Source organism: Piliocolobus tephrosceles, chromosome 11 (genome assembly GCF_002776525.5).
Source record: "Piliocolobus tephrosceles isolate RC106 chromosome 11, ASM277652v3, whole genome shotgun sequence".
Classification (NCBI taxonomy): Eukaryota; Metazoa; Chordata; class Mammalia; order Primates; family Cercopithecidae; genus Piliocolobus; species Piliocolobus tephrosceles.
Genome location: NC_045444.1, coordinates 65720816 through 65744620, shown reverse-complemented (window position 1 = coordinate 65744620; position 23805 = coordinate 65720816). Strand labels below are relative to the sequence as shown.

At 35.7% G+C, this 23805-nt stretch overlaps 1 protein-coding gene across 6 annotated transcripts in view; it reads left to right on the top strand.

Moving 5' to 3' along the window:
• ZNF385B (zinc finger protein 385B) overlaps positions 1 to 23805 on the top strand; it is a 423521-nt gene that overhangs the window by 107661 nt on the left and 292055 nt on the right. The window contains exon 1 of one of the 6 annotated variants that reach the window (XM_023212351.1): positions 3244 to 4041. The exons of the other annotated variants lie outside the window; for them this stretch is intronic. Coding sequence (XP_023068119.1) covers positions 4017 to 4041 — 25 coding nt within the window. The 5' untranslated portion in view covers positions 3244 to 4016. Of the gene's footprint in view, positions 1 to 3243; positions 4042 to 23805 lie in introns of those variants that run through there. 6 annotated transcript variants of the gene reach the window in all.

Sequence of the window (23805 nt, the reverse complement as noted above, 5' to 3'; positions counted from 1 at the left end):
AGTGATTTAAATCATCAAAGATGTATTTAAAACCTTGGTGTCTGCCTGGAATAGAAGTGTTACCCATTTTAAACTAATCTAGGGAGAAGGGTTTTCAGCAGTGAGCCAAGCCCAGTGGTAATTAGTGAGTTCAATTTCCACTGGGGGATGAATGTATTTTCACCTGGACTGACCAACTTTCTTCACATAGACATTTGACTTTCACATCTTAACAGTGTCACAGCCAAGAAGGCTGTTGGACAGTGTTCTGGGTTAGACATCCCTGTGGAATGTTACAGCTGACCGTGAGGTTGGTATATGTCCTTGGCACTAAACAGTTTTTCTCGAGCTGTGAAACACATTTGCTCTTCTGATTACATGGAATTTGGAGATGGTGGAAGGGCTGGATATTGTACTTTTTAATGGGCTGAGTGTGCTGGCACTCACAAATAATGTTAACCCACTTCATTTAAAGAGCTTGTGCTCTGGTGAACCTGCAATCCAGAGACTCTTGTCCTGTAGACACTGGGTGTTTATCTATTATTTTATGAACCTGATTAAAATGCATAGGGAGCTTTTTTTAAAATCATAGCCCTGAAGTGTTACTCATCTTATAGGATAGTAAGTTACTTTTAGAAGCTGCTATAACTCCATCAAACCATCAGGGCACCATTTTGGTTGCTAAAAAAGAAGAATTCACCGAATTATGTTGTATTGTCAAAAAAATAACTGCAGTTTCCTTCTTCATGTAGAAAATGACTTTGTGATTGTATTCTAGATGCTAAGAGCCACACATTACAGTCTAGTTTGTTCAGTGAGTAGAAAGACCACTCTTCACATAAATGCCTCCTGGACACTTCCCCAGTGCAGATCTAGGCCCCAAAAGGCACCCAGGAAATGCTTTTTGAAGACTGAATGTTCTATAGACTCAAAGTCCTATCTTAAGTGTAGTGTCAATGCTCTGCTATATTAAAGTTCTTTAATGTGCTTAAAGAAAAGTATTTAATTGGGAAATGTACTCATAAGAAAGACTCCAAGCAAATGCAATATATTATTCTTGTTTTTTGAGAACATTTGTTTTTAAAATGAATTTTAAAATTAAACAGTTGACTCTTGATGGCAGAAAATATTGCTACTTTTTTCTAAAACTGATTTTAAAGAACCTCTAATGCAAGTAGTTTATAGCATATACAAATAAAACAGAAATCTTTACTTCATAAGGCAAAGCTGATTTTTTTGTTTGTTTCTGACAGTGCCATATGCACTGTATAACATTATGGATATTTTGCTTTTGGGTACAATGAGAAGAGGGTGAGATAACCAAATGTTTTGCCTCACTCTGAAGATACATTCATCCTTTCAAAATTTCCTTTTGAAAATTGAGGTAGGTTGCTAAAAAATATTTATGTCAAGTGCCTTTCACACTAGTGGGTATAGAGTTTAGGTGATCAATGAGTACTATTATTATTATGTTTGGTTTTTTTTTTTTTTTAATTCAGTAATTCTGAGTGGCTTCTTCTTGCCCTTCTTTTCCATGTCCTAGTTTTGTCATCGTGCATTATTGCCACATTTCTGCTCTGCTTTGTGTCTCAGTCTTACTAGCACCTTCCCTCATATTTTTGCCCATCCGTTAAAGTAACACTACCTTCCAAATTTCTTGCCTAAGCAAGAGAACACCTGCTTAGGTACCATTTCCCAATCCATAACTTTCTAGCAGTTTAAGTAAACATTTATACGGTCTACAGTCTCTTACCTACAATTCCTGAAATCCAAGAAGCAATGAAAACTGGAAGATTTTGTAATTCTTGTTGATGGGAAAACGTGACATGAACTAATGTGAACTTAAATTATAGCATTTATTTATCCCAACGAGTATGAATATGCACATGTTTTGCTATAGAATGTTAATGTATCTGATTATAGAGTAGTTGTCCCAGACCTCAATGTGGCATTATATAACATCTGCCACTGGAGGCATTATATAATTCCTGGCATATGTAGAGTATTACCTTTCTAAAATCTGAAAACATTTGAATTCTGAAATGCATCAAGCACTAAGGGTTTTAGATAAAGGATTGGCCTATAATCAAATATCCCGGTTTAATTTTAAACTTTTATCTTATTACTGGGGAGCTTCATGTGTGGTAATAATAAAAAGATTTTTAGGCATACAATCTCTCATGAACTATTCCTATGACTGTTTTCTAAGGAAAGTTTATGTGTGTGGTGGGTGAGCCAGAGAGGACAGAAGAGAGAGGACACTGAACAATTGCAAAGTCAGTGATGCCCAATGCTGTTTCTCATAATACATTCAAATGTTGCCCTAGGGGCTTCAGGAGACACAAAACAAATTGAATTCAGGTGGCAAAATTGACTGTGAGGGGCAAGTGTGTTCAATGGCGTACATATAGGTATACGTACACACTTATGTGCATATCCACTCATGTGTCTAATCTGTCTCCAAGCGAGGGCATCTAACCAGCAGCCCAGAAGGAGTCAACTTTCCATATGGGGACATAGTGAGAATACCCCTGAGAGTGCTGTGTTTAATGTTGCTCCAGAATGCTGTGTTACGTAAATGTGTGCTGCTTAGGTTTACACAGATGTTTCATATTGTAGACACTTCTAAATGTGTCATCTCAGAGCTGGTAGGATTACTAGAACTGAACCCAGTCATTTATAGGAGGTCCTCAAATCAGGAATTGCCTTTACTGAATTCTAATTTGTTTGGCCTTCAGAGTCTCAATGAGAACCTAAAACCCTTTTTAAAAAATTGAATGGAACCTTAAATGTGTTGTCAATGTTGCCTCCTAGGAATTTCTTTCAGTTTATTTTTGTGATTTCTAATAAACGTTTTATTTCTTTTTTGCTTTGCAGTTTGCATGTGCATGTCAAAGCTGTATATTTTGTAATCTCAAATCACTGCTACTGCTTTCTGGGGTATATGTATTTCTGGGGTATATCTAATACTGCTTTCTGACCTTGTGTCTTCTAAAGATGATGTCCAGTAGCTCTTGCATCTTATATTTTAGTAACAAAAGAGGAAGGATGATAAAAAGTGAAGGTATAAATTTGGGGGTAGTTGGGATAAAAATACATGGGTTTAATGAACTATAGATTTTTCAAAATAATGAGCAAAGATTATAGTGTTAAAAATATCTATCTTGCATGTTTATTGTTACACAGAATAGATTTAAATCTTTATTGTTTATGAAATTGTCTTAGAGGAAAATTGATGGTATTTTGTCCTGGTGCTAGCGTAACATCGCACATTTTTAACTATCACCATTATTTTAATTTAGAGATGGGCACTTAGGAGTTAAAGGATGTTTGATTTGCCCTTTAATGGATATCTGTGTCAAATATATGGAATTATTTTTGTTATAATTGTAATAGTCTCCAGTGATTTCATTTGTCTATAGCTAAGTCCCAGGAACCTACAGCTATTTTGCTTTATGCAGCCTTTATAAGTCCTTATAATATAGACTACTGATTTCTTCCCTGTATCCTGCTCATTGTTGAAAAGCCAGAGCTATTTTTAACATTTACACAATTTCAATAGATGATTCTTCATTCCATGAGGTTTGGTGCTAAATCTGTGGAGACTTTCATAATCATATCCTTTTTGTGGTTTGCTTGAATTTGATCACAGTGGCTGATTTCATGCATTGATAATGAAGGCTTAGGTTGCCTGTTTCTCAGCATAAATCCACCTCAGACTTGTACGTTGACAGTGCTTCTGGTTTCAGCATGCATGGAGATATAGAATTGAAATTGCTCTGCTTTCTTTACAAATGACTCAGAGTGTACTTGTCCTTCCCTAAAATGTTGCCAGCGTGTAAAGGATTTTCAATGAGCAGTGCAATAAGCCAGCAACTGGGAAGGCTTGGAGCGGCACTGATATAACGTGGTGCTGTCACACAGATAATCAGGGCTGGAGCCAAGTCTCGGTAGCGCTGTGCATTACCCTGGTCACATACTGGAAGTTTTGTTTATCCAACTTGGTTGCTCTCGACGCTGGTGAGAGCCCTGCCAGGATGTGGAGTGGACTTCCTAGCAGAGGTGAGCATTTTTATTCTAAAACTTGGATGCTGGGGTCTGGGATGTCAGTAACAGATTCTTTTGTACGTTGTTCTGAATCCTGTGGAGTCATCAATTGTGTTTACCACATCGTACGGACACACCTGAAGGAGTAAAACCGAAGAGCAAAATATATGATTCTTTAATTTTGTTGTGAAGTAACTCCTTGAATGGGTGTGATAAGCAGCCCTTTCTTTCTGTGCTAGCTGTTTGCCGAGGACATCTTATCAGTAGGTGACTTCCTTTGCATTTTAAACATTCTGAACAAGTCAGTGATATTATGCAATTTGCTACCATTACTGAAAGAAGGTAATTAGCAGTGTTATTATGTGTTTCAGATGTATTTAAAAGGCTATAAACTAAGTGTACTTTGTAGAATCTTTGACATGGAAAACAGATAGGAGGAGACAAGTCATGTTTTTGAGATAAGAAAGTAAGTGATGTGGATTACATCCTGCAGTTGACACCTTGTCAAGCTCGACATTATTAATAATTAAAAGTTATGACCAGTCATGCACTGGAAAACCAACAGTAATTCATTTCTAGTGACAGTGTGCCGAATGAGAACGGGAGGATATTAGCAGTATTTCTTCATGAAGTGTGTTTTTATTAGCTGAGATGTTTTAAAGGCAGCAGATTTTATCATTTAAATATACATGAAGTACCTGCACTGACCTGGAGAGGTTAAATTACTAGGTAATCATGCTTGGAAAGGTTTGATGTAGGCTTGTAAGTATATGGTATTTGAAAGCCAACTAGATATGGGCAGGTACAAACTTAGCCTCCAAGTAGATGGAGTGCTATTGCTTTGGCTTGGCTAAACTCTAATTCCTATGTTTCTAAGCATGAATGGAGTGTGAGGGTTATAATGTATTACATAGCATTATGCTTATTAAGTGTCTGTTTAGTACATTAGTTTGGCAGGGGAATCTATTTTTCTTTGATTGGAAGCAGCTAGCATGGCACATGGGGTGTGTGTGTGTATATGTGTATGTGTTTTTCCTGCTATATTTATTTGAGGCAGCTGTTTCACAGCTTTCAGCTTTGAAGTTATAACTAAGTGTGTATTTGTTTGATAGAAGACTCGAGAACCTCTTTTACTGCCAGTACACGTAAAGCTTGGCTAAGCAGACGCATCAGGAGCAAACCATTTGTGTTCGCCAATCTGTCTCGGCAAGTCCCAGGGCCACTATCTTGCTAGAAGCCACTGTGTGCTTTGGAAAGCATGAAATTAGTTTTATACTGAGCACATGGTTTCTCATTTAGCAGATCTTTTTATGGTAATGGTCAATTTATGGTTCACTGCCAGGATTTTGGTGTACTGTCAAAACTGATAGCTTCTGCTAAGGCGTCTCTATGAAGATTTAAAAAAAAGGAAAAGTGGAGAGATGGGAAGAACCTAATTAGACCCTGAAGAATAGACTCTTACCTTCAACCTCATCTACTCTCTAGATGCATTGTCATTTCTCTCAAGTTCCTTTATATTGTTTAATCCAGGACCTACAGATTTAAAGTTGCTAATATCTGCCACTTTCTCCTTTGCTGACATGTGACATTGAAATAGTTATGTTCTGAAATGTGAAGTATTTATTTTTGCAATACATTTGTAGAAAACTACTCTATTAATGTTGGCCATATTGTGCAATTCATCATTACACTTATCTGCTTGTCTGATAATGCATCCTAGAGCACTGCTGGAGAGAGGGAAAGGCTTTAATACATCTTATAATTGATATAAGCTATTCATACTTAGTTGTACATGTATATGCTATGAGTAGGGTGAGTTAAATAATAAAATTAAAACAGCCTGTAGATACATTAGAAATTTGACCCAAAAAGTGCCTTCTTTCATGCAGTGGTCTCATTTAGAAAAGCAAAAGCTCTCAAATGCTAAAATGATACTAATATTAAATACAGTTTTTGTTTGTTTCCACAGAATAAAAATGAAATGCATTTGTCAATGTGCTAAGGATGCTTTCTTTAGCCTTCTCTTTCTATCAGAAGATAACCCTGGTTGAAAGTTGTGCTTGTCATAATGCATTTTGAAATAGAGGTCATCAAAATTACCAGGACGTTTAGTGGATTATTTATTTTTGTGCTGATTCTTTGCACTGTGGCAATGAATATGCAGGTGGAATAGAGTACATATTGGGATGGTGCTAATATACTTTTTCCCTCATGTGGTCTTGACAGTGGAACTGAAAACACTTCATAAATCTTGAATTTCATGATTTTTTCTTCTTAATTATTAGATCTTTGCCTAGGTTAAGTGGTTACACATGTAAAGAGTCAAGATAAAATATTATTGAAATGCAGGGTGTAATATGTGCCATTGTAATTAGAAAACAATTTTGTGTTTTTAGATGAAGCAAAATGTGAAACTTTTTTTTCTTCTATTCTTTTGGGAATGTTATGTCACAAATCATCATCGGATTGTCAGGGGGACTCAATTTTAGATTTTGACTTACAAATAAATATCTCGTATTTATTAGTTCCCCAAAGCCCATGAAACAAATTGGATTCGTGGGTTGAGAATTAGAAAGTTAGAGGGCATTGACATTTTCTCTTTGAAATTCCTGATGATGTAACATGTTTAGTAAATGAAAACCTTTTAAAAAAAAGTTTTAGAATGTTAGAATTCTCTTAGAATAGTGACATTTGTCATATTACCTAGAACATAGGACATTCACTCGGAGGAAATAAGGGATTAATTTGGCATATCTGCCTGAAGTCTTAGTAGCAATTTCTCCTTCAGAGGTAGTAGGATTTAGGAAATCGTGAGGATGTAAATCTCAGTGATTTGCCTGCATTGTTTCTCTTTTGTATTAAGGTATAGCATCTTGAGTTGTTCTTCAGCAGATCTTAAAAATGATTAGTTACAAAAAATAGCAGATATAAACCTGTTTTAGCTGAGAAACATGATTGCAAAATGAAAGTACTATTCCAATTTGGCTTTCCTGATTGTATACATCCAACAATAATTTGGGCAATTTATAGAGTTTGTAGTTTCTTTTGAGGTATATTGCTAAGATGAGTATACTTTAGTGAGAAAGTGGCTTCTTACCTTAAAGCTTTATTTACTTTCAGTCTTTTCACTTACTTTTTTCCCTACTTCCTATTAATAAATTAGGAACATCAAGTTTTAGGGTTTCCAGATTTAGCACATAAAAATATAGAACTCTGAGTTAAATTTGAATTTTAGCTAAAACAATAAATAATATTTTTAGTATATATCCAATGCAATATTTGAGACATACTTAATATTGAAAATTGTTAGTTGTTTAGCCAAAATTCAACTTGGACTAAGTGTCCCGTATTTCATCTGGAAACTCTACCTACTTTCTAAATAAGAAAGTGAGTCTCCAGGAATGGCCTAGAAAATTGGTTTTACCAATGCCAGAATGGAGGTTCCACATGCCTGTAAAAGTGATCAGTTTTAACTGTTAGGGTGGATGCCTGAAAACTCCTAGGGAAGGAAAGTTGCTATCTGAGAAACTTAAAATGGTGTCAAGAAATAAAGGACTGATGGAATCTAAATTACAAATAATAAATGAATGCCTCCTACAATTACTAGTATAATAAAGGCAGCACATTAAATAAGTGTCAGTAACATTTTGAATAAATAATGAGTATTATACAATTAATTTCTAATTGTCATCCCTTGTCAACTAGAATATTCTCAGGATTTTCCTTCCTTAGCAGGTTTGAGATACTTATAAATTCATTTTGTTTTGTTGTAGTTAAGATGCGTAATGACAGGTGCCTCTCTCAATGCCTCCTCTCCTACCTGTTCATCTGGCCTTTATTTAAATATTTGTTACCCTTTTGATTTTAGGACTTAGTTCTGACTGCCACCTGCTAGATTTCTCAGAGAGGCAGAGTAACTTGCAAACTTGACCTAGAAGACAATCTATGGGATCCTTTAATTATTCAATTTACCATAGCTGAATAAAATAGAATAGATACAATATTTATTATGTACCTACTGTGTGCCTCCTATGATGTCAAAATATTTATAGGTAGGTTTTTATTGAATTCTTATAACAACTTTATAACATATTAATGTAATATTAATTGTACACATGCTGTTTACCAAAACTCCGTTCCCAGACCCAAGCTATCCCAATTTTAACCACACTGGAACAGAGCAGAATGTTCTATTCCTGGATCTGAATGTTACTCTTAGATATGGGACAACCTCCCTGTGGAATAAAGGGGTCCTTTTCTGAGAGTCTTCGTGTCACTTCAGGCTATATTGCAAAATCCCCTTTGCCCACTCAGCTTCTGTATTACCTTTCTTCTCTTTTCTCACTTCCTAATATTCCCCTCCTCCTTTTTGTTAATATCCTTAACAGTCAAAACTAGACATCAGTGTATAATTTGATTCTCAAAATGAGAAAAAAAAATCACAGAACTGAACCACATGTACCATAAAAGAATGTGCTATTAGGAGAACCTACAGTTGATTAATAAATAATATAGACAATATGTTTGGAATAATTTCTTAAACCTAACCTTTTTGTTTCCAGTCTAAAATGCCACCTCAGTTCTCTGTCAGTTATGCAACATTCAAACCAGGAACCTGTTTTGAGCCTGAGTTGATCAATTGAATGTGAGTGTCATTAACCCAAGTTTTGGAAATGAATTAAGTCTACCATCCCAAGAAAGTACTTCTTACTAAACCATATCTTCTTTGAATAAAATGTTACTCCCACCAAATGATCTAGTTCGTTTTTTCAGTGTCTATTGCCCTAGTGGACAAATTCCTATTTTCTTCCCTTTTTTTCTTGTCTGTTAACACTATACCCTTATTTCAATCTGATCATTTTAAATCTCCCAAGATATTTTTCACCTCCACTCATCAATCTGTTTCCTACTTTTGCCTAGTCATAAACATTATCGTGTTATGCGTTACTTCTTCTACTAGTTTAAACTGATATTGGTTGCCTTTTCTTGTATTTAAACTATGCTCTTTAGGAAAAGATTCTGATTTTTTTTTACCTTAAATACTCTACTCCAGTCCCCATATTGGCATCAATGTCCTCCTACTTACTTCAGTCCTATTTGGTTGTGTGACATGTTTGTTATGGCAAAATACCAATGTGAATCCATAATCTAAATTTCAATCCCTAAAGATCTTCCGACATTTGTCCTCAAATTTTTGGAAAAGGTACTGAAGGGTAAGTTAAAGTTCTTAATTTGAAGGACTCTATTTCTTTTAATTTCTTAAAACGTGATACTGGTCAATAGCTATCTTTTCTTGGCAAATGACAATTGAATGATAAAAAGATGCCTCCCCCAGAGAACACCTAGCCTGTCAGAGATGAGGAGCCCTCTGTCGCTGACTTCTTCCAGGGACTCTGCAATGCCACTGGGATATTTAGCAAATCATCTTTTTGCTCACATTTCAAATTTGGTGTGTGAATTTCACTTGGAGACCTATGGTATTGCTAGTTTTCTATTTCTCTGATTCATTTTCCGTTAGTGGTATTTTTTAAGCAGATAATGGAAGAAATGACTTTATATCTAGAACTTTCCCTTCCTTCCAGCAAGTTAAAGGGAAATGTCTTTACTCAGGATTCTTGGGGCGTGCTGGGAAAGGGCAGGCTACATTTTGAAGAAATTTCAAAATATCCAGGAGTAAGCAGATTTAGAAATGAATCTGAAAGGACTTCTTTTTTTCTGACATTTTTCCATACATTCTGTGTTTTTATTATTACACAATGGGTAATAGTATAGTTATAATAAATTAGTTAACTCAATCTAGGAGCTTTTGGATTTAGTGTAATTTAAGTACATAGCCACTTTTGTGTGATTTAGTAAGGTGAGTAAGCAATGAATACCACTCCAGCAGTAGTTAGAAATCCTGTAATGGGCTGTGAGTCATGCTTTAATTGGGGTAAGGAGAAAATGGGTATGGCTTGGAAATGATCTCTGATGTTTATCACTTGCTTCAGCTACAACTGATTTAACCAGCAATAAACGAAAGTTTGACTAAGCTACACAGATATTCCAGGGTTGGTCAGTTTTGTGCCAGCCACCATGGTCATATGATTAACAGAAACTAATAAAATCTGGTGAAAAGCATGTTTAAGGTAAACCTACAATAAAGCTAAACTCCATCTAAGCTGTAAAAAGCTTCAACTGAAGTAAAAATAAACTAGAAAAGTGACTTTAACACCCTGAAAACACGATAGCTAAGACTCAAACTGGGATTGGATACCCCACTATGCTTAGTTCTAAACCCAAATAGTTCAACCAACAAAACTATTCATCAGAGTACTGTAAGCAACAGCTTAAGACTCAAAAGACTTGGTGGTGCTTTATATCCCTCTAGAAGAGCCTGTTCTATGATCGATAAACCTAGAGGTAACTCACTATCTCTCACCACTCAGCCTGTATATCGCATCAGATCAGCTCTCCAGCAGCAAATATTATCATTGTCCTTTTAAAATGGAGTGGATGCAATAAATGGTGTATAATGAGACTTCATAATAGGAATGGTAGTTGACTTTCAAGCTAACTATATGCAAGACGTTTTATATGTATAAACTCATTTAATCTTTACAACAATCCTGTAGGTAAGCATTAGGGAAACTGAAGTACAGAGAGATTAAGGTACGTTCCCAAAGTCATCTAGCTAGCTCAGCTGAGATTTGAATTTGCAGTGGGGGGTGGAATCCATGCTTTTAACCAGTGCTCTAGACTAGTTCTCTGTGAGACATTTAACGAAGTCTTGTGGCCGGGCTAGGTGGCTAATGCCTGTAATCCCAGCACTTTGGGAGGCCGAGGCAGGCGGATCACGAGGTCAGGAGATTGAGACCATCCTGGCTAACATAGTGAAACCTCGTCTCTACTAAAAATACAAAAAATTAGCCGGGCGTGTTGGCGTACACCTGTAGTCCCAGCTATTGGGGAGGCTGAGGCAGGAGAATGGCATGAACCTGGGAGGCGGAGCTTGCAGTGAGCCGAGATCGCACCACTGTACTCCAGCCTGGGCAACAGAGCGAGACTCCGTCTCATAAACAAACAAACAAAAAACCACCAAAGTATTTGTTGATATTATTTTGTGAACAAAATAGAAAACTCTGGACTGAATGACAGTGTAATTTCGTGGATTTGTAACTGGTTGAATATCTATACCTAAAATCTACTTGGCCAATATTAACTGAAGGGAAGGCTCCAGGACTCTGCAGTGACTTGGTGAGAACATTGATGACTTAGCCATTAAATCTGTAGATATTATCAAACTGGGATAATACAAATATAGGAAGACACAATTGATGTAAATGCTGAGCCACCTCCCACACTAAATAAATTAGAATGTCTGTGGCTGCTATCTGGGAATCAATATTTTTAAAGTTCCTATTGTGATTCTAATGTGCAGCCTCAGTTAAAACAACTATTCTAGAAAAGTGGCCCAACTCCAACATGATCAGTTTCAACTAACAGTAAGTGGACAAAGTAGTGAAAAACGATGTAGGAATACTGATAAAATGTAAACTCATAATATGAGTCAAAAGCATGATATGATTGCTTCACACAATCTTAATGATCTCATAGATGGGAATTGTAGAAACAGAGTCTCTATAACAATGAAGGTTTGAGTCCTGCTCTTTGCTCAACTGGGCAGAGCGTGCCTGGAGTTTGGGTGAAATGCAGAGGAGGGCTTTAGATGTTTTCATACGAAGGTGACCAGCCTGGTCAAGTTGCACTGAGTACCTTATCAAGGGGAAGAGATTATTAGGGGACTTATTTTATGTAACATTTGAATTATAGTTTTTCAATAAAGCTTTTGGGTAAAATTAATGTCAGTAGACCGAGTTTTCAGGAAGAAAGATTTTTGCTTGATATAAAGAACTTCCCAGTAGAACAGTCTGAAGATGAAGGGATTCCATTTTTTGGACATGGTACAGATCCCTCATTGGCGTTACTGAAGCAAAAGGCAGATTGTGACTTAGGCATATGATAAAGGAGGTTTAAGGGTTGGATAGATCGTTAAAGTGGATAATCTTCTAACTTCAGACTCTATGATTATATGAGCATGTTAAATTTCAAAGACAATGCATGAGTGACCATTTGTTCATTACATTAGTTCTGCATTCAGGAGAAGCAGTGGAGCAGTGGGGTTATGGAACAGTTTCTGAGGCATTCAAAGTGCAGTTCCACCACAACTTAGCTGTGTGATTATGGACAAATTACTTCACTTTCCAAGTCTCAGTTTCCTTATCTGTAAAACAAGAATAATAATAGGCTCAATTTTATTTGTTGCAAAGATTAAGTGAGAATAATATATATAAAGGTTTTTGCATAGCAAGTGGAGAGAACATGGGGGGAATATGATGTAATCAGAAATTATCCTAGTAAAAGCTGTGGGGTTGCAATTGAATTTATGATTTGGTATGTGGTAAAGTACTCAAAAAATTCTGCTGTTGTTATTTTCAGATTCTTTTTTCGATTATAGATGTCTTAATAAAAATTAGGGTCTGAAAGATAAAGCCTAAAACAGGTAGATATTGATGGGAGATATGGAGCTGGATTACAGGAGACACAAGTTAAATGGCACAATATGTGAGGCTTTGAGTAGATGGGGGCCACATAAAGAATGGGCCTGGGCAGGAAAAAAAGGGAGTTTCTGAAAGGGAATTGAGGAACTTTTTTGCTTTTAACTCTTTACCCATTTCCAATTATTATTTCATTTGATCCTTACTATAACCCTGAAAAATAAAGAAAAGTAACATTTTTCTCATTATACTGATAATAAACAAGCATCATCAAAAAGGTAAGTGACTTGCTGAAGACAGGAGAACTAGAAGTTAAACCTAGACCTCTCGAACCCCACACCCCCACTCAACAGCTTTCATACGTCACACCAACTTCAACCCAGTTCCATGTGCAACCCAGCTTGAATGTTTGCATTTGAATGAGAACTTAACAGTAGAGACTATAAACAATGTGATGAGGTGCGAAAATGAAGGCAAGATGTGAAAAGAGAATAGCATTAGTGAGTTGCTTTTACTCCAGTATAAAGTTTTGTTTTGCTTTTTTGGAGACGGAGTCTCGGAGTCTCGCTCTGTGGCCAGGCTGGAGTACAGTGGCATGATCTCTGCTCACTGCAACTTCCACTTCTCGGGTTCAAGTGATTCTCCTGCCTCAGCCTCCTGAGTAGCTGGGACTACAGGTGCCCACTGCCATGCTCAGCTAATTTTTTTGTATTTTAGTAGAGATGGGGTTTCACCATGTTGCCCAGGCTGGTCTCAAACTCCTGAGCTCAGGTAATCCACCGGCCTTGGCCTCCGAAAGTGCTGGGGTTACAGGCGTGAGCCACCACGCCTGGCCTTAGTCTAAAGTTTTAAAGCGTTTCTATTGATTGGAAGACAGCATTTAAAGAAGTCTGGAATGATGATTAAAAGCTCAAGAAGTAGACTTACCAGTCAATGATGTTAATGTTATTATCACAGTTTATCATATCTGACTACAGAAAGGGCTTTCTGTGTAAAATAATTAACTATCCTTGACACATCTCATGCTAAAGGGCAAACTTCTTTAGCATGGCATAGCAAATCCAATAGTTAATAAGAATCACCATATAGTAAAAGTTTAATGGTCCAATGAGTTGAGGGAGGACCAAGGACAGGGGATAAAGTTTGTGCTTTGATTTGTCATTCAAAATAAGAGCTAAAAAATAGCTGCAAAATTGATAGAGAAAAAAAATCCTATTATTTATTTTTTAGATGAAGTTGTAAGCTCCCAAAACAAGTATCAAATAAGATGGAGAGTTTTATAAATTATTCTGCCTACTCTGATTTTAATAAATATAGATGAGTAAGTAAAATAGTCCTTCACCTAATCAGAACCTATAATTATTAGCTGTAATTGTCACAATCATGGTTCTTGCTGACCAAGGTATTTATTTTTCTTTTTCATATTTAAATATATTTACATAAAAATAATAAAATAAGGTATATTTAAGGAACAGGTTTTTTTATCCATAGCCACTTTTACACTCAGACAGTATACATATTCTATTATTGTACTTATACTGTGTATTATTTATTTTATAATATCGTTCTCACCTGTTAGTCTATGAATACTTTGAGGACAGGGTCTATGTCTTGATTCTTTTAAATATGTGACTCTCAATATAACACCTGGCGTATGATAATAGGTGATAGACTTAAAATGTTGACTAAAGGATAGAACACTTGAATATAGGATCTGTGAATACTTGTGCAGTACTCAATACTTTATTTGATATTGCTGTTCATAAAAATATTCGTTCTTCAAGTAAAACAAAACAAATATACTATTTTTCTTATCTATCAGATGGATAAGATCAAACCATATGGTAGCACAATGAGCTACCTGGTGTGTGGGCATGGGGCACTCTCATACATTGTTGTATGAAGTATGAATTGTTTCATTTAATATTTGCAGGGCAATGTGGTAATAACTATTAAAACTTAAAAGGTATAGCTCTTTTGACCCAGCAATTTCACTATCAGATTTAGTTAACAGATGTACTTGCATATGTATACAAAGACACATAAAATATTAAATTTCCTTGCATGTCTGCATATACATATACATAAAGATTTTATTGCAATGTTATTTGTAGTAGAAAAACATAGGAAAAATACTCAGCAATAGATGATAATTATGGTTCATCCATGCCATGTGATATTATGCAGTAATTTAAAATAATAAGATATGTCTGTAAGAACTGATATGGAATAATGTGTAAAATAGAAGAAAAATTAGCAATATGCAGAACAAAGTACATATTGTTTGTGTAAAAGATAGGTGTGTATGTTTGTATATGTGTATGTATGTATATACATATGTATGGGGGAAGGAGGAGGGGATCAGGAAAAAGAAAAGAATGAATTTATTTCATGGGAGACTGGGGACTGGGTTCAAGGTAAAATTACTTTAAACTGTATACTCTTTGTGCTGTTTGAAGTAGACTTATATTTAACTATTATACTCTTGTACTTTTAAATTTTTTTAACGTACACATGGCTTACTTTGAGAATAACACATATGTTCATATTTAAAAGAAGGTAACAGATGAAAGAAGCGGAGGGGAAACGGAAGGAATATGATGTGATCAAAAGTTATCACAGAAAAAGCTTGTAAAGTTGCTAGAAGATGACTTTATGATTTCTACTCGCAGTTAATGGATGGGAAAAGCTATAGAGGAGAATTCATCCCACTGGGTAACTGCATGATGATCCAGCCTGTTGCCCTTGTCCTCCTAAGTGTATGTTGCCTAGAAGGTCAAGACAAAAAGCTGGTGTTCGGTCAAGTCCTGAGCAGGAGTTGCATTGACCCTCTATGATCATTTCTGCTATCCAAGCTTAGCCTAACTGATAATGCATGTTTACCTTCCATACTTGCTGGAAACAACTCTGCAAGAATTCATGATTGTACATAGTCATCTGAGTGTCCCCCTCTCAAACTTCTACTTTTCTTACTTTTGAGTGTCTGTATAAAACATTAAGGGTCTTGGGGAATTTCAGCTTTGTGTTGGAAATAAAACTTTTCAAGGTAGCTCGATGCAAGTCACACCACCATATTAAAAAATAAAAGAAGAATGGCCAAAGCCGCATTAAAATAATAATAAAGCATACCTTAAATCTGCAAATGTGATGGGATTCAATGCTGCACTGAATTCACCCTGTTTTTTAATCTCATACATTTAGTTCTCTGAGAAACTCATAACACGGGGTGATCTTACCTTTGGGGTTGTAATACAGAATCATGATGAGATGACGGACATTTTATGATGAATTCTCTTGCTTCTAGGGGTTTAATGCTGAGTTAGAATGTTAATTTAACTTATTCCTTTTGTTTAATAAGCTCAAAATCTCAGCTGAGCCCAAATGGGATTGATTTTATCTTATATTCAACATCAGCTTGCAGAACTGAAGCATGAAAGGTTTGATTAATATTATGATCAGCTGACTATTGATTAACTAGATATTTTCCTTCTGTCTTCTAATTGGTCCAAATTGGCTGGACTGCTGCTCTTTGAAATATGTTCTTCTTTGCGTTTCAAGATGATGCTATTGGATTTTCACCAAGTCATACATACCCTTTTCCTATTATGATCAGCTGCATAATTGCTGGCATTTATGTATTTTCTACAGAGGATTAAGGGTATGGTTAGTGTTTGTGAATCCATAAAGAGCCAATTGGACAACAGAAAAACCGTGATATTAGTCTCAGCACCATCCTCTAAATTGGCTGAGCTAACGGGACACAATCAGTTGACCTAATGCTAAAATTCTTTGAATTTCCATCTTTCTTTGCCTCATGAAAAATGACAGCAGAAACAGAGCAGGGAAAGATGCTTCATTAAACCCCTACTGTGAGACAGTTTTAATAGGTTCAGAGACTATAACCTTAAACTATAAAGGCTGAACATTTGTGCAAAAAAGAGAGATCTTAATACAAAAAAGTTTCTTTCCTTTGCTAGGCATTCTTTCTTTATGTACAGATTAGTGCCAAATGCTGGTCTGTTTGTGTCATGCCTAGAGGGTGTGGTGGCTGTGAGGGACTGTCAAGAAACAAGAGTTGGCAAAGCAGGCAAGTTGTTTGCAGAGGGCCTGGTATGCACATTTCCGGTAGTCTTCTCAGCTCTGGCCACATGTTAGAATCAGTTGGGAAACTTTTATTTGTTTGTTTGTTTATTTTAGAAACAGGGTCTTGCTATGGTGCCCAGGTGGGAGTGCCGTGGCACAATCACAGCTCACTGCTTCCTTGAATTCCTGGGCTCAAATGATCCTCTCACCCCAGTCTCCTGAGTAGCTGGGAATACAGGCAAGAGGCACCACGTCTGGCAGGAGATTTTTAAACGATACCATGCCCACGCACCACCCTGATCAATTAAATCAGAATTGTTGGCATGGGTGTTATTAAGAGCTCCTCAGATTGTTCTAAAGTTAACTTTGAGAATCACTGGTTAAAGGGGTTGGTTTGTGCTCTGCAGTGCAGGTGCTGGAGAGTTTTTGAGAGAAGTACCACAAATGAATTGATTATGAAGAAACGGTTACAAGTAAATTAAGAAAGTACAATTGGCAAAGATTTTGTGACTTGGTGTCAGGCAGCCACAGGTTCGAACACTGACCCTGACTCTTACTATCTGTGTGGGAAAGTTCTCTTACCTCTCTAAACTCAGTTTTCTCATTTGTGAAATGTACCATATCCAGTAAGTATGAAAATCAAATGAAGTTACATATGCCACAGAATATAGCACAATGCTTAGAAACATGATAATTGTGGGAAAAAGTAAAAGCAGAGGTATACCTTTCTAAGTTTGAAATCTTGGCTACTTCTTTTTACAAAATGGGAACAGTACTAGCCAAATCTGAACATACATATGTATACATATTTTGCTTGAAGAAACCAAATGTATACATATTTTGAAACCAAATGTATACATATTTTGCTTGAAGAAATAGTTGCATTTTGGTCAGGTAAGTGCATACTTTCAAAGCCTTAATCTATGTTAACAAGTGACTTTTATGATAACGTCTGAGTTATATTTTGATGGTGTTTAGTAAAAAGGGGAAAAAAGGTCCCAACAAACTGAGTTTATAACTTTTGTTGCCTTAGAATATGCTGGTCATTGTGGACAATCACTGTGTGGCAAGGACTCTTTCAAATTTAATTATACTTTTGATTTTAGACTGCTTCTCCTCTATCCTGTTACCATTCTATTTCTCTTTGTATCATAATTTTTCTATTACTTCACACTAAGCTGCCTGTATATATATTTCTTTCTGAATTGTTCATTCATTCATTCACATGATCATTCAATATCATTTATTGAGCTTAAATATTGTACTAAATTATCAGTATAGAAGTAGTACATAATTTACAAATTGACTTTATTGCAATAATTGATTTGGAAGTTAATTAGTGGCTTTGAAGCATTTTCTCATACATTTACTCTTTTAAATTAGGTATAGACTTCCAAGCCAGCTAAGGATAGAGGAAGAATCTTGCAGAAAAGAGTAGTGCACAATTTCCATAGGAAGAACTAAAGTTTATACTCCTAATAGAAAGTAATGAAGAAACGGGAACAGGAGATAGAACCCAAGAAGTCAAGGTATATATTGAAATATTCCTATTATGGTGAGGTCAACATTTAACTCCTTTTCTAGAATTATATTACATGAAAGAATGTCTTCTCGAAGACCAGAAGAATGAGAGAAGAGTCAACTTAAAGTTCTTTACAGGTGGTGGTAATATGATTTGTCATTGAAATTAGACACTTAAATGTCATTTAAGAGTTATTAATGACTAAGCCAAGACCCAGGCATAAACTTAGTGTTACCTCATGCTGGAATGTGTGGTCACTCTAAGCAGGGGTATAATCAATCTTAAAATTGTCCCAATGCAGCGTTAAATAGATAGAGCGAGAGTCCAGATATATTTAGATTTAACAATTTAGAATTAACAACTAAAGCAATCCTACCCTGGGGATACTATGGTGTATTAGTCTGTTTTTGCACTGCTATAAAGACATACTTGAGACTGGGTAATTTATAAAGAAAAGAGGTTTAATTGACTCACAGTTCCACGTGGCTGCGAAGGCCTCAGGAAACTTGCAATTATGGCGAAAGGGGAAGCAGTTACATCTTACATGGTAGCAGGCGAGAGAGAGTGTGTGAAAAAGGAACTGTCAAACACTTATAAACCATCAGATCTCATGAGAATTCACTCACTATCATGAGAACAGCATGGGGGAAACCGCCCCCATGATCCAATCACTTCCCACCAGATTTCTCCCTTGACACATCAGGATTATGGGGATTTCAGTTCTAAATGAGATTTGTGTGGGGACACAGAGCCCAACCATGTCATATGTTATTTAATCTTCTGCCTTCCTGAAAACTAATAGTAATGTGACCCTTGGAATATTTACAAAATTGGAGAAGATGAGTACTTCATATAAGCATTATTTAACTTGAAATGTAAGAACAAGACCAGGCAAGAAGCTACAAGTTAATAATATATCTCTAAACTTGAAAATGCAAGGTTTATCCTTTTGATTTTCACTCTGATTTTGTCCCTGTGGTCTTAAAACTTCTGAGAGGTTTATGTCTGTTTACAAATTCAGTTTTTCTAACACCATTTTGCACTCATAATATTCTGTTTTCTTGGAATTTACTACTAGATTGGGTCCACCTCCAGCTGTCTCAAATTGTGTTTAATCACCAGGAAAGTTCTGTTGATTGTCAATGATGTTTGCTTGATTAATTCAGCTCTAACTGTGTTTCCTTTTTACCTGTGTCTTTCAGCATGTTCTAGAAAATTAAATGTTTCCTTTTGGGATTTTCAGGGAAGTTAATTTCCTTTTTTTTTTTTTTTTTTTGAAAGTAGAAGAATATTTTCATTAGTTTTCTTTAATCTAGTTTTGACTTCAGAGTAAATATTTTATGTAAACTAAATTTTCTTTGAAGTCATGTTTTTACTTCACTATGTCATTAGAATTTGGTCTATTCTTTGGCTAATACTCTAAAGCATAATATACTTGAAACTTTTTAAAAGACATTACTTTGGGAGTTGGATTTAAGAAAAATTTAAAAAGTACTTGTGCTACCTGAGTTTTTAATAATTTTCAGTAGTTCCCTGACTTAATCTTTTATCAAGAATTCATAATGGGCTTCAAAGTTATAAATATATAAAATGGAATGGCGTTTTCTGACAAATATTTTCCTATTGATTTCTACTACTCATTCTTTTTTATTATTATTATACTTTAAGTTCTAGCATACATGTGCACAACCTGCAGGTTTGTTATATATGTATACATGTGCCATGTTGGTGTGCTGCACCCATTAACTCGTCATTTATATTAGGTATATCTCCTAATGCTATCCCTCCCCCCGCGCCCCACCCCATGACAGTCCCTGGTGTGTGATGTTCCCCTTCTTGTGTCCAAGCATTCTCATTGTTCAATTCCCACCTATGAGTGAGAACATGTGGTGTTTGCTTTTTTGTCCTTGCGATGGTTTGCTGAGAATGATGGTTTCCAGCTTCATCCATGTCCCTACAAAGGACATGAACTCATCCTTTTTTATAGCTGCATAGTGTTCCATGGTGTATATGTGCCACATTTTCTTAATCCAGTCTGTCATTGATGGACATTTGGGTTGGTTCCAAGTCTTTGCTATTGTGAATAGTGCCGCAATAAACACATGTGTGCATGTGTCTTTATAGCAGCATGATTTGCAATCCTTTGGGTATATACCCAGTAATGGGATGGCTGGGTCAAATGGTATTTCTAGTTCTAGATCCTTGAGGAATCACCACACTGTCTTCCACAATGGTTGAACTAGTTCGCAGTCCCACCAATAGTGTAAAAGTGTTCCTATTTCTCCACATCCTCTCCAGCACCTGTTGTTTCCTGAATTTTTAATGATCACTATTCTAACTGGTGTGAGATGGTATCTCATTGTGGTTTTGATTTGCATTTCTCTGTCTAAAACACCAAAAGCAATGGCAGCAGAAGCCAAAATTGACAAATGGGATCTAATTAAACTAAAGAGCTTCTGCACAGCAAAAGAAACTACCATCAGAGTGAACAGGCAACATAAAGAATGGAAGAAAATTTTTACAATCTACTCATCTGACAAAGGGCTAATATCCAGAATCTGCAAAGAACTCAAACAAACTTACAAGAAAAAAAACAAACAACACCATCAAAAAGTGGGTGAAGGATATGAACAGACACTTCTCAAAAGAAGAAGACATTTATGCAGCCAACAGACACATGAAAAAATGTTCATCATCACTGGCCATCAGAAAAATACTCATTCTTTAGTGTTGTTTTCTTCCTGTCCCAAAGTCTTCCCTAAAGATTAGAGTTTGCAAACCAGTATTAAAAATTTTTTGATGACATCAGTCCTTTGGGAAGAGAGTGCTATATATTGGGACCAGCTAATAGTAAATTTAAAATCAAAGTTTTAAAAATATATTTCATATATAACAATGCTGTTATGTTTTGGGCTAAAAAAATTAGCTGTGGGAAACAAAAATTTTCAAGACCCCAAATCCACAAATGTGTATTTTTCACACTCACTGCTCTCTTCCATATAAAAGAGGTCATGGTGTGGTGGAAAGAACACCAGATCAGAGTTGGGTTTTCTGGATTCTCATCTTGAGGCTGCTACCAATGGATTTTGATACCTTAAGTAAGTCACGTAGTTATGTGGGTTTTAAAGTCCTCATCTCCAAAACAAGGAATTCAGAGTAATTTTTTTTAGTATCCTTTAAGAACTTCTTATGCTGGAAAATTCTAAGGAAACTTTTTATGTGATTTCGTAGGTGCTTGAAGTTCGACTGCACTCGCAGTTTAAAAAAAGAGAAGAAAATGGTTAATGTTTTTTATTTTCCCCAGAATTAGCTGTTCTAAGAACACAAAGGATTAAATTGAGATTATTATTGAGATAACTACGTTCGGAGGGTTTAATCATATGCATTTTATTCAGAAAACTTTCTCATTGATTTTTGTTTAAAAGAGTCAAATCTGACAAAAGGGCAGTTGCTCTCTGGGAATGGGAATGAGCTGCATTTGTTTCAAGATTCAGGGCATTTTTTGTGATTATGATGCTCTACAGAAACATCTTGAAGTGCCCATATTGTTTGTTATTATCAATATTCATGCATTTTACTATTAAACATTCTTTTTATAGACTTCACAAAAATGCCCCAGTGATATGATTTGTCACCCAGTGAAAACCTGCTGCCTCCAAGCTAGTGTGGGCATCTGCTCACAAATAAGATTTCCTCAATGTTCAAAATCTTTTTAGTCACTTTATGGTAGCTTTTGATGCACTCCATATGGCTTAAATGCATAGAATTTAGGTGTGACATGATGTTTTTCGATGGTGGTTATTCAAATCACTTTTTATTTGGTCATGTTCATTGGTTACATTTTTAATCATATAATTCCAAATTTATTCTTATGTTGTATATAGTTCTAAGTTTGTAACAATAAAAATATATCTAAGCAGAATGGCTACACTGCTGTGGTCTACTTAAGTAGGTTATAAATGTTCTGAGGTGGCAAACGTTGCTGTTTCCCATGATTACTCCTTAAAAAGGCAGATGTAGCCATTTATAGCTGTAGCAATCATATATTTTTCAGATATTATTTTCCTTATTATGTAGGACTTCCAAAGTGTGTCATTATAAGATAGCTTATGCTGCCAGAGCCTAAGATTGCTTAGATAATACAACTCCCTTTGACAATTCTGTGGATAAGAAATTAAATCAGTGGTATTTCTATTGTTTGGAAATTAATTTTTGGAAAGCTAAAACTGATGGATTTTCAAAAGTGGGATACTTGAAGTAAGAATTTATTTTAATATATTTTAAGTTTATAAAAATAATAGAATCATAAAACTGAGTGGTTTTCAGATAAAATGCCTTGCTTCTGATTCACTCAACCCACCTTTAAAGGCTGCTGAGATCTCTTTCTAATGTTGAGTATCTGTTCATCTCATCCGAACTCACACTATGGTCTGGGTGCTCCATGAAACACACACATGGAACTCTACTTGTACCACAAGATGACTATTTCAAGGACACTGTGATATACTCATTTAAGTCACACATTGTGGTTAAAGTACTTGAGTTAAAGTAATGTGGATTCTAATCTCCATTCTTCATTAACTAGCTCAATGTCCAGTCAGTGTCCAGTTGCACTACTTAACATCTCTGTGATTTTTCCCATGCTTTAAATAAGAAAAATGCTACACATCTACAAAAGTGACAGATATGCTATGTGTATTACATAAGATGATGTCCATAGATATGTGTAAAGCACAAATGTAGTAATGGTACTATATTTTCTCCTCCTCATCATTATCACAAGTTATTTATTAAACAAACAGAAGTAGCCCATAATTTTTTTGCTATTTGTGTGTTGATATTGGGCTTTGTCGACATGAAATGATGTAGAAAGCCTAGAACAGGAGCACCCAAGGGTGATTTGTAATAAAAACACTAGGCTACCACCACAGTGTATTGAAGTCTTACCCTGTGCCAACCACTATGTTAAGTGCTTTATGTATAATCACATTTGCTGTATTAAAAAATTGCTTCAGTATAGTACTAATACTCCCATATTCTAATAAGCAACAGAGGCCCGGAAAATAACTACCCCTAGATCTTACAGCTAGTAAGTGAAAGAGTGAGAAATGTGATTCCAAACTTATATAATTATATTTTTAAAACAATGTCTGGAATTGGAATGGGCTGATAATAGAAGGAAACACATAAAGGATATGGAGAGGTGCAAGACATGCATTAAGAAGTTAAAAAGAGGCATGAAGCCCCCAAACAATGGTAACTGGTTTGTTAGGGCAATAAATGGATGAGATTTTAATGAAGGGAAGATACAGAATACCAAATGTGAACCTACCACACTACTCCTTTTTTTAACTGGTATTTCATACTTGTTGTAAAGGAAGTTGAGACGGTTGTTGTGGAGAGAAAGTTTGAAATGACAGTTGTCAACAAGAATGCAAAAGTAGGAGCTACCACTTTATTTTAGGGAGATATGCAGAAGTTATGACTCTAATATTTCATTCTAAGAACACTGTAGATCTTTCCCTGTAAGGTAGGAAGGTAGCATGCTATTGCCTAGATTACTCTTTTCTCTCTCGCGCTCGCTCTCTCTCTCTCTCTATATATATATATATTTATATATGATATATATGATGTATA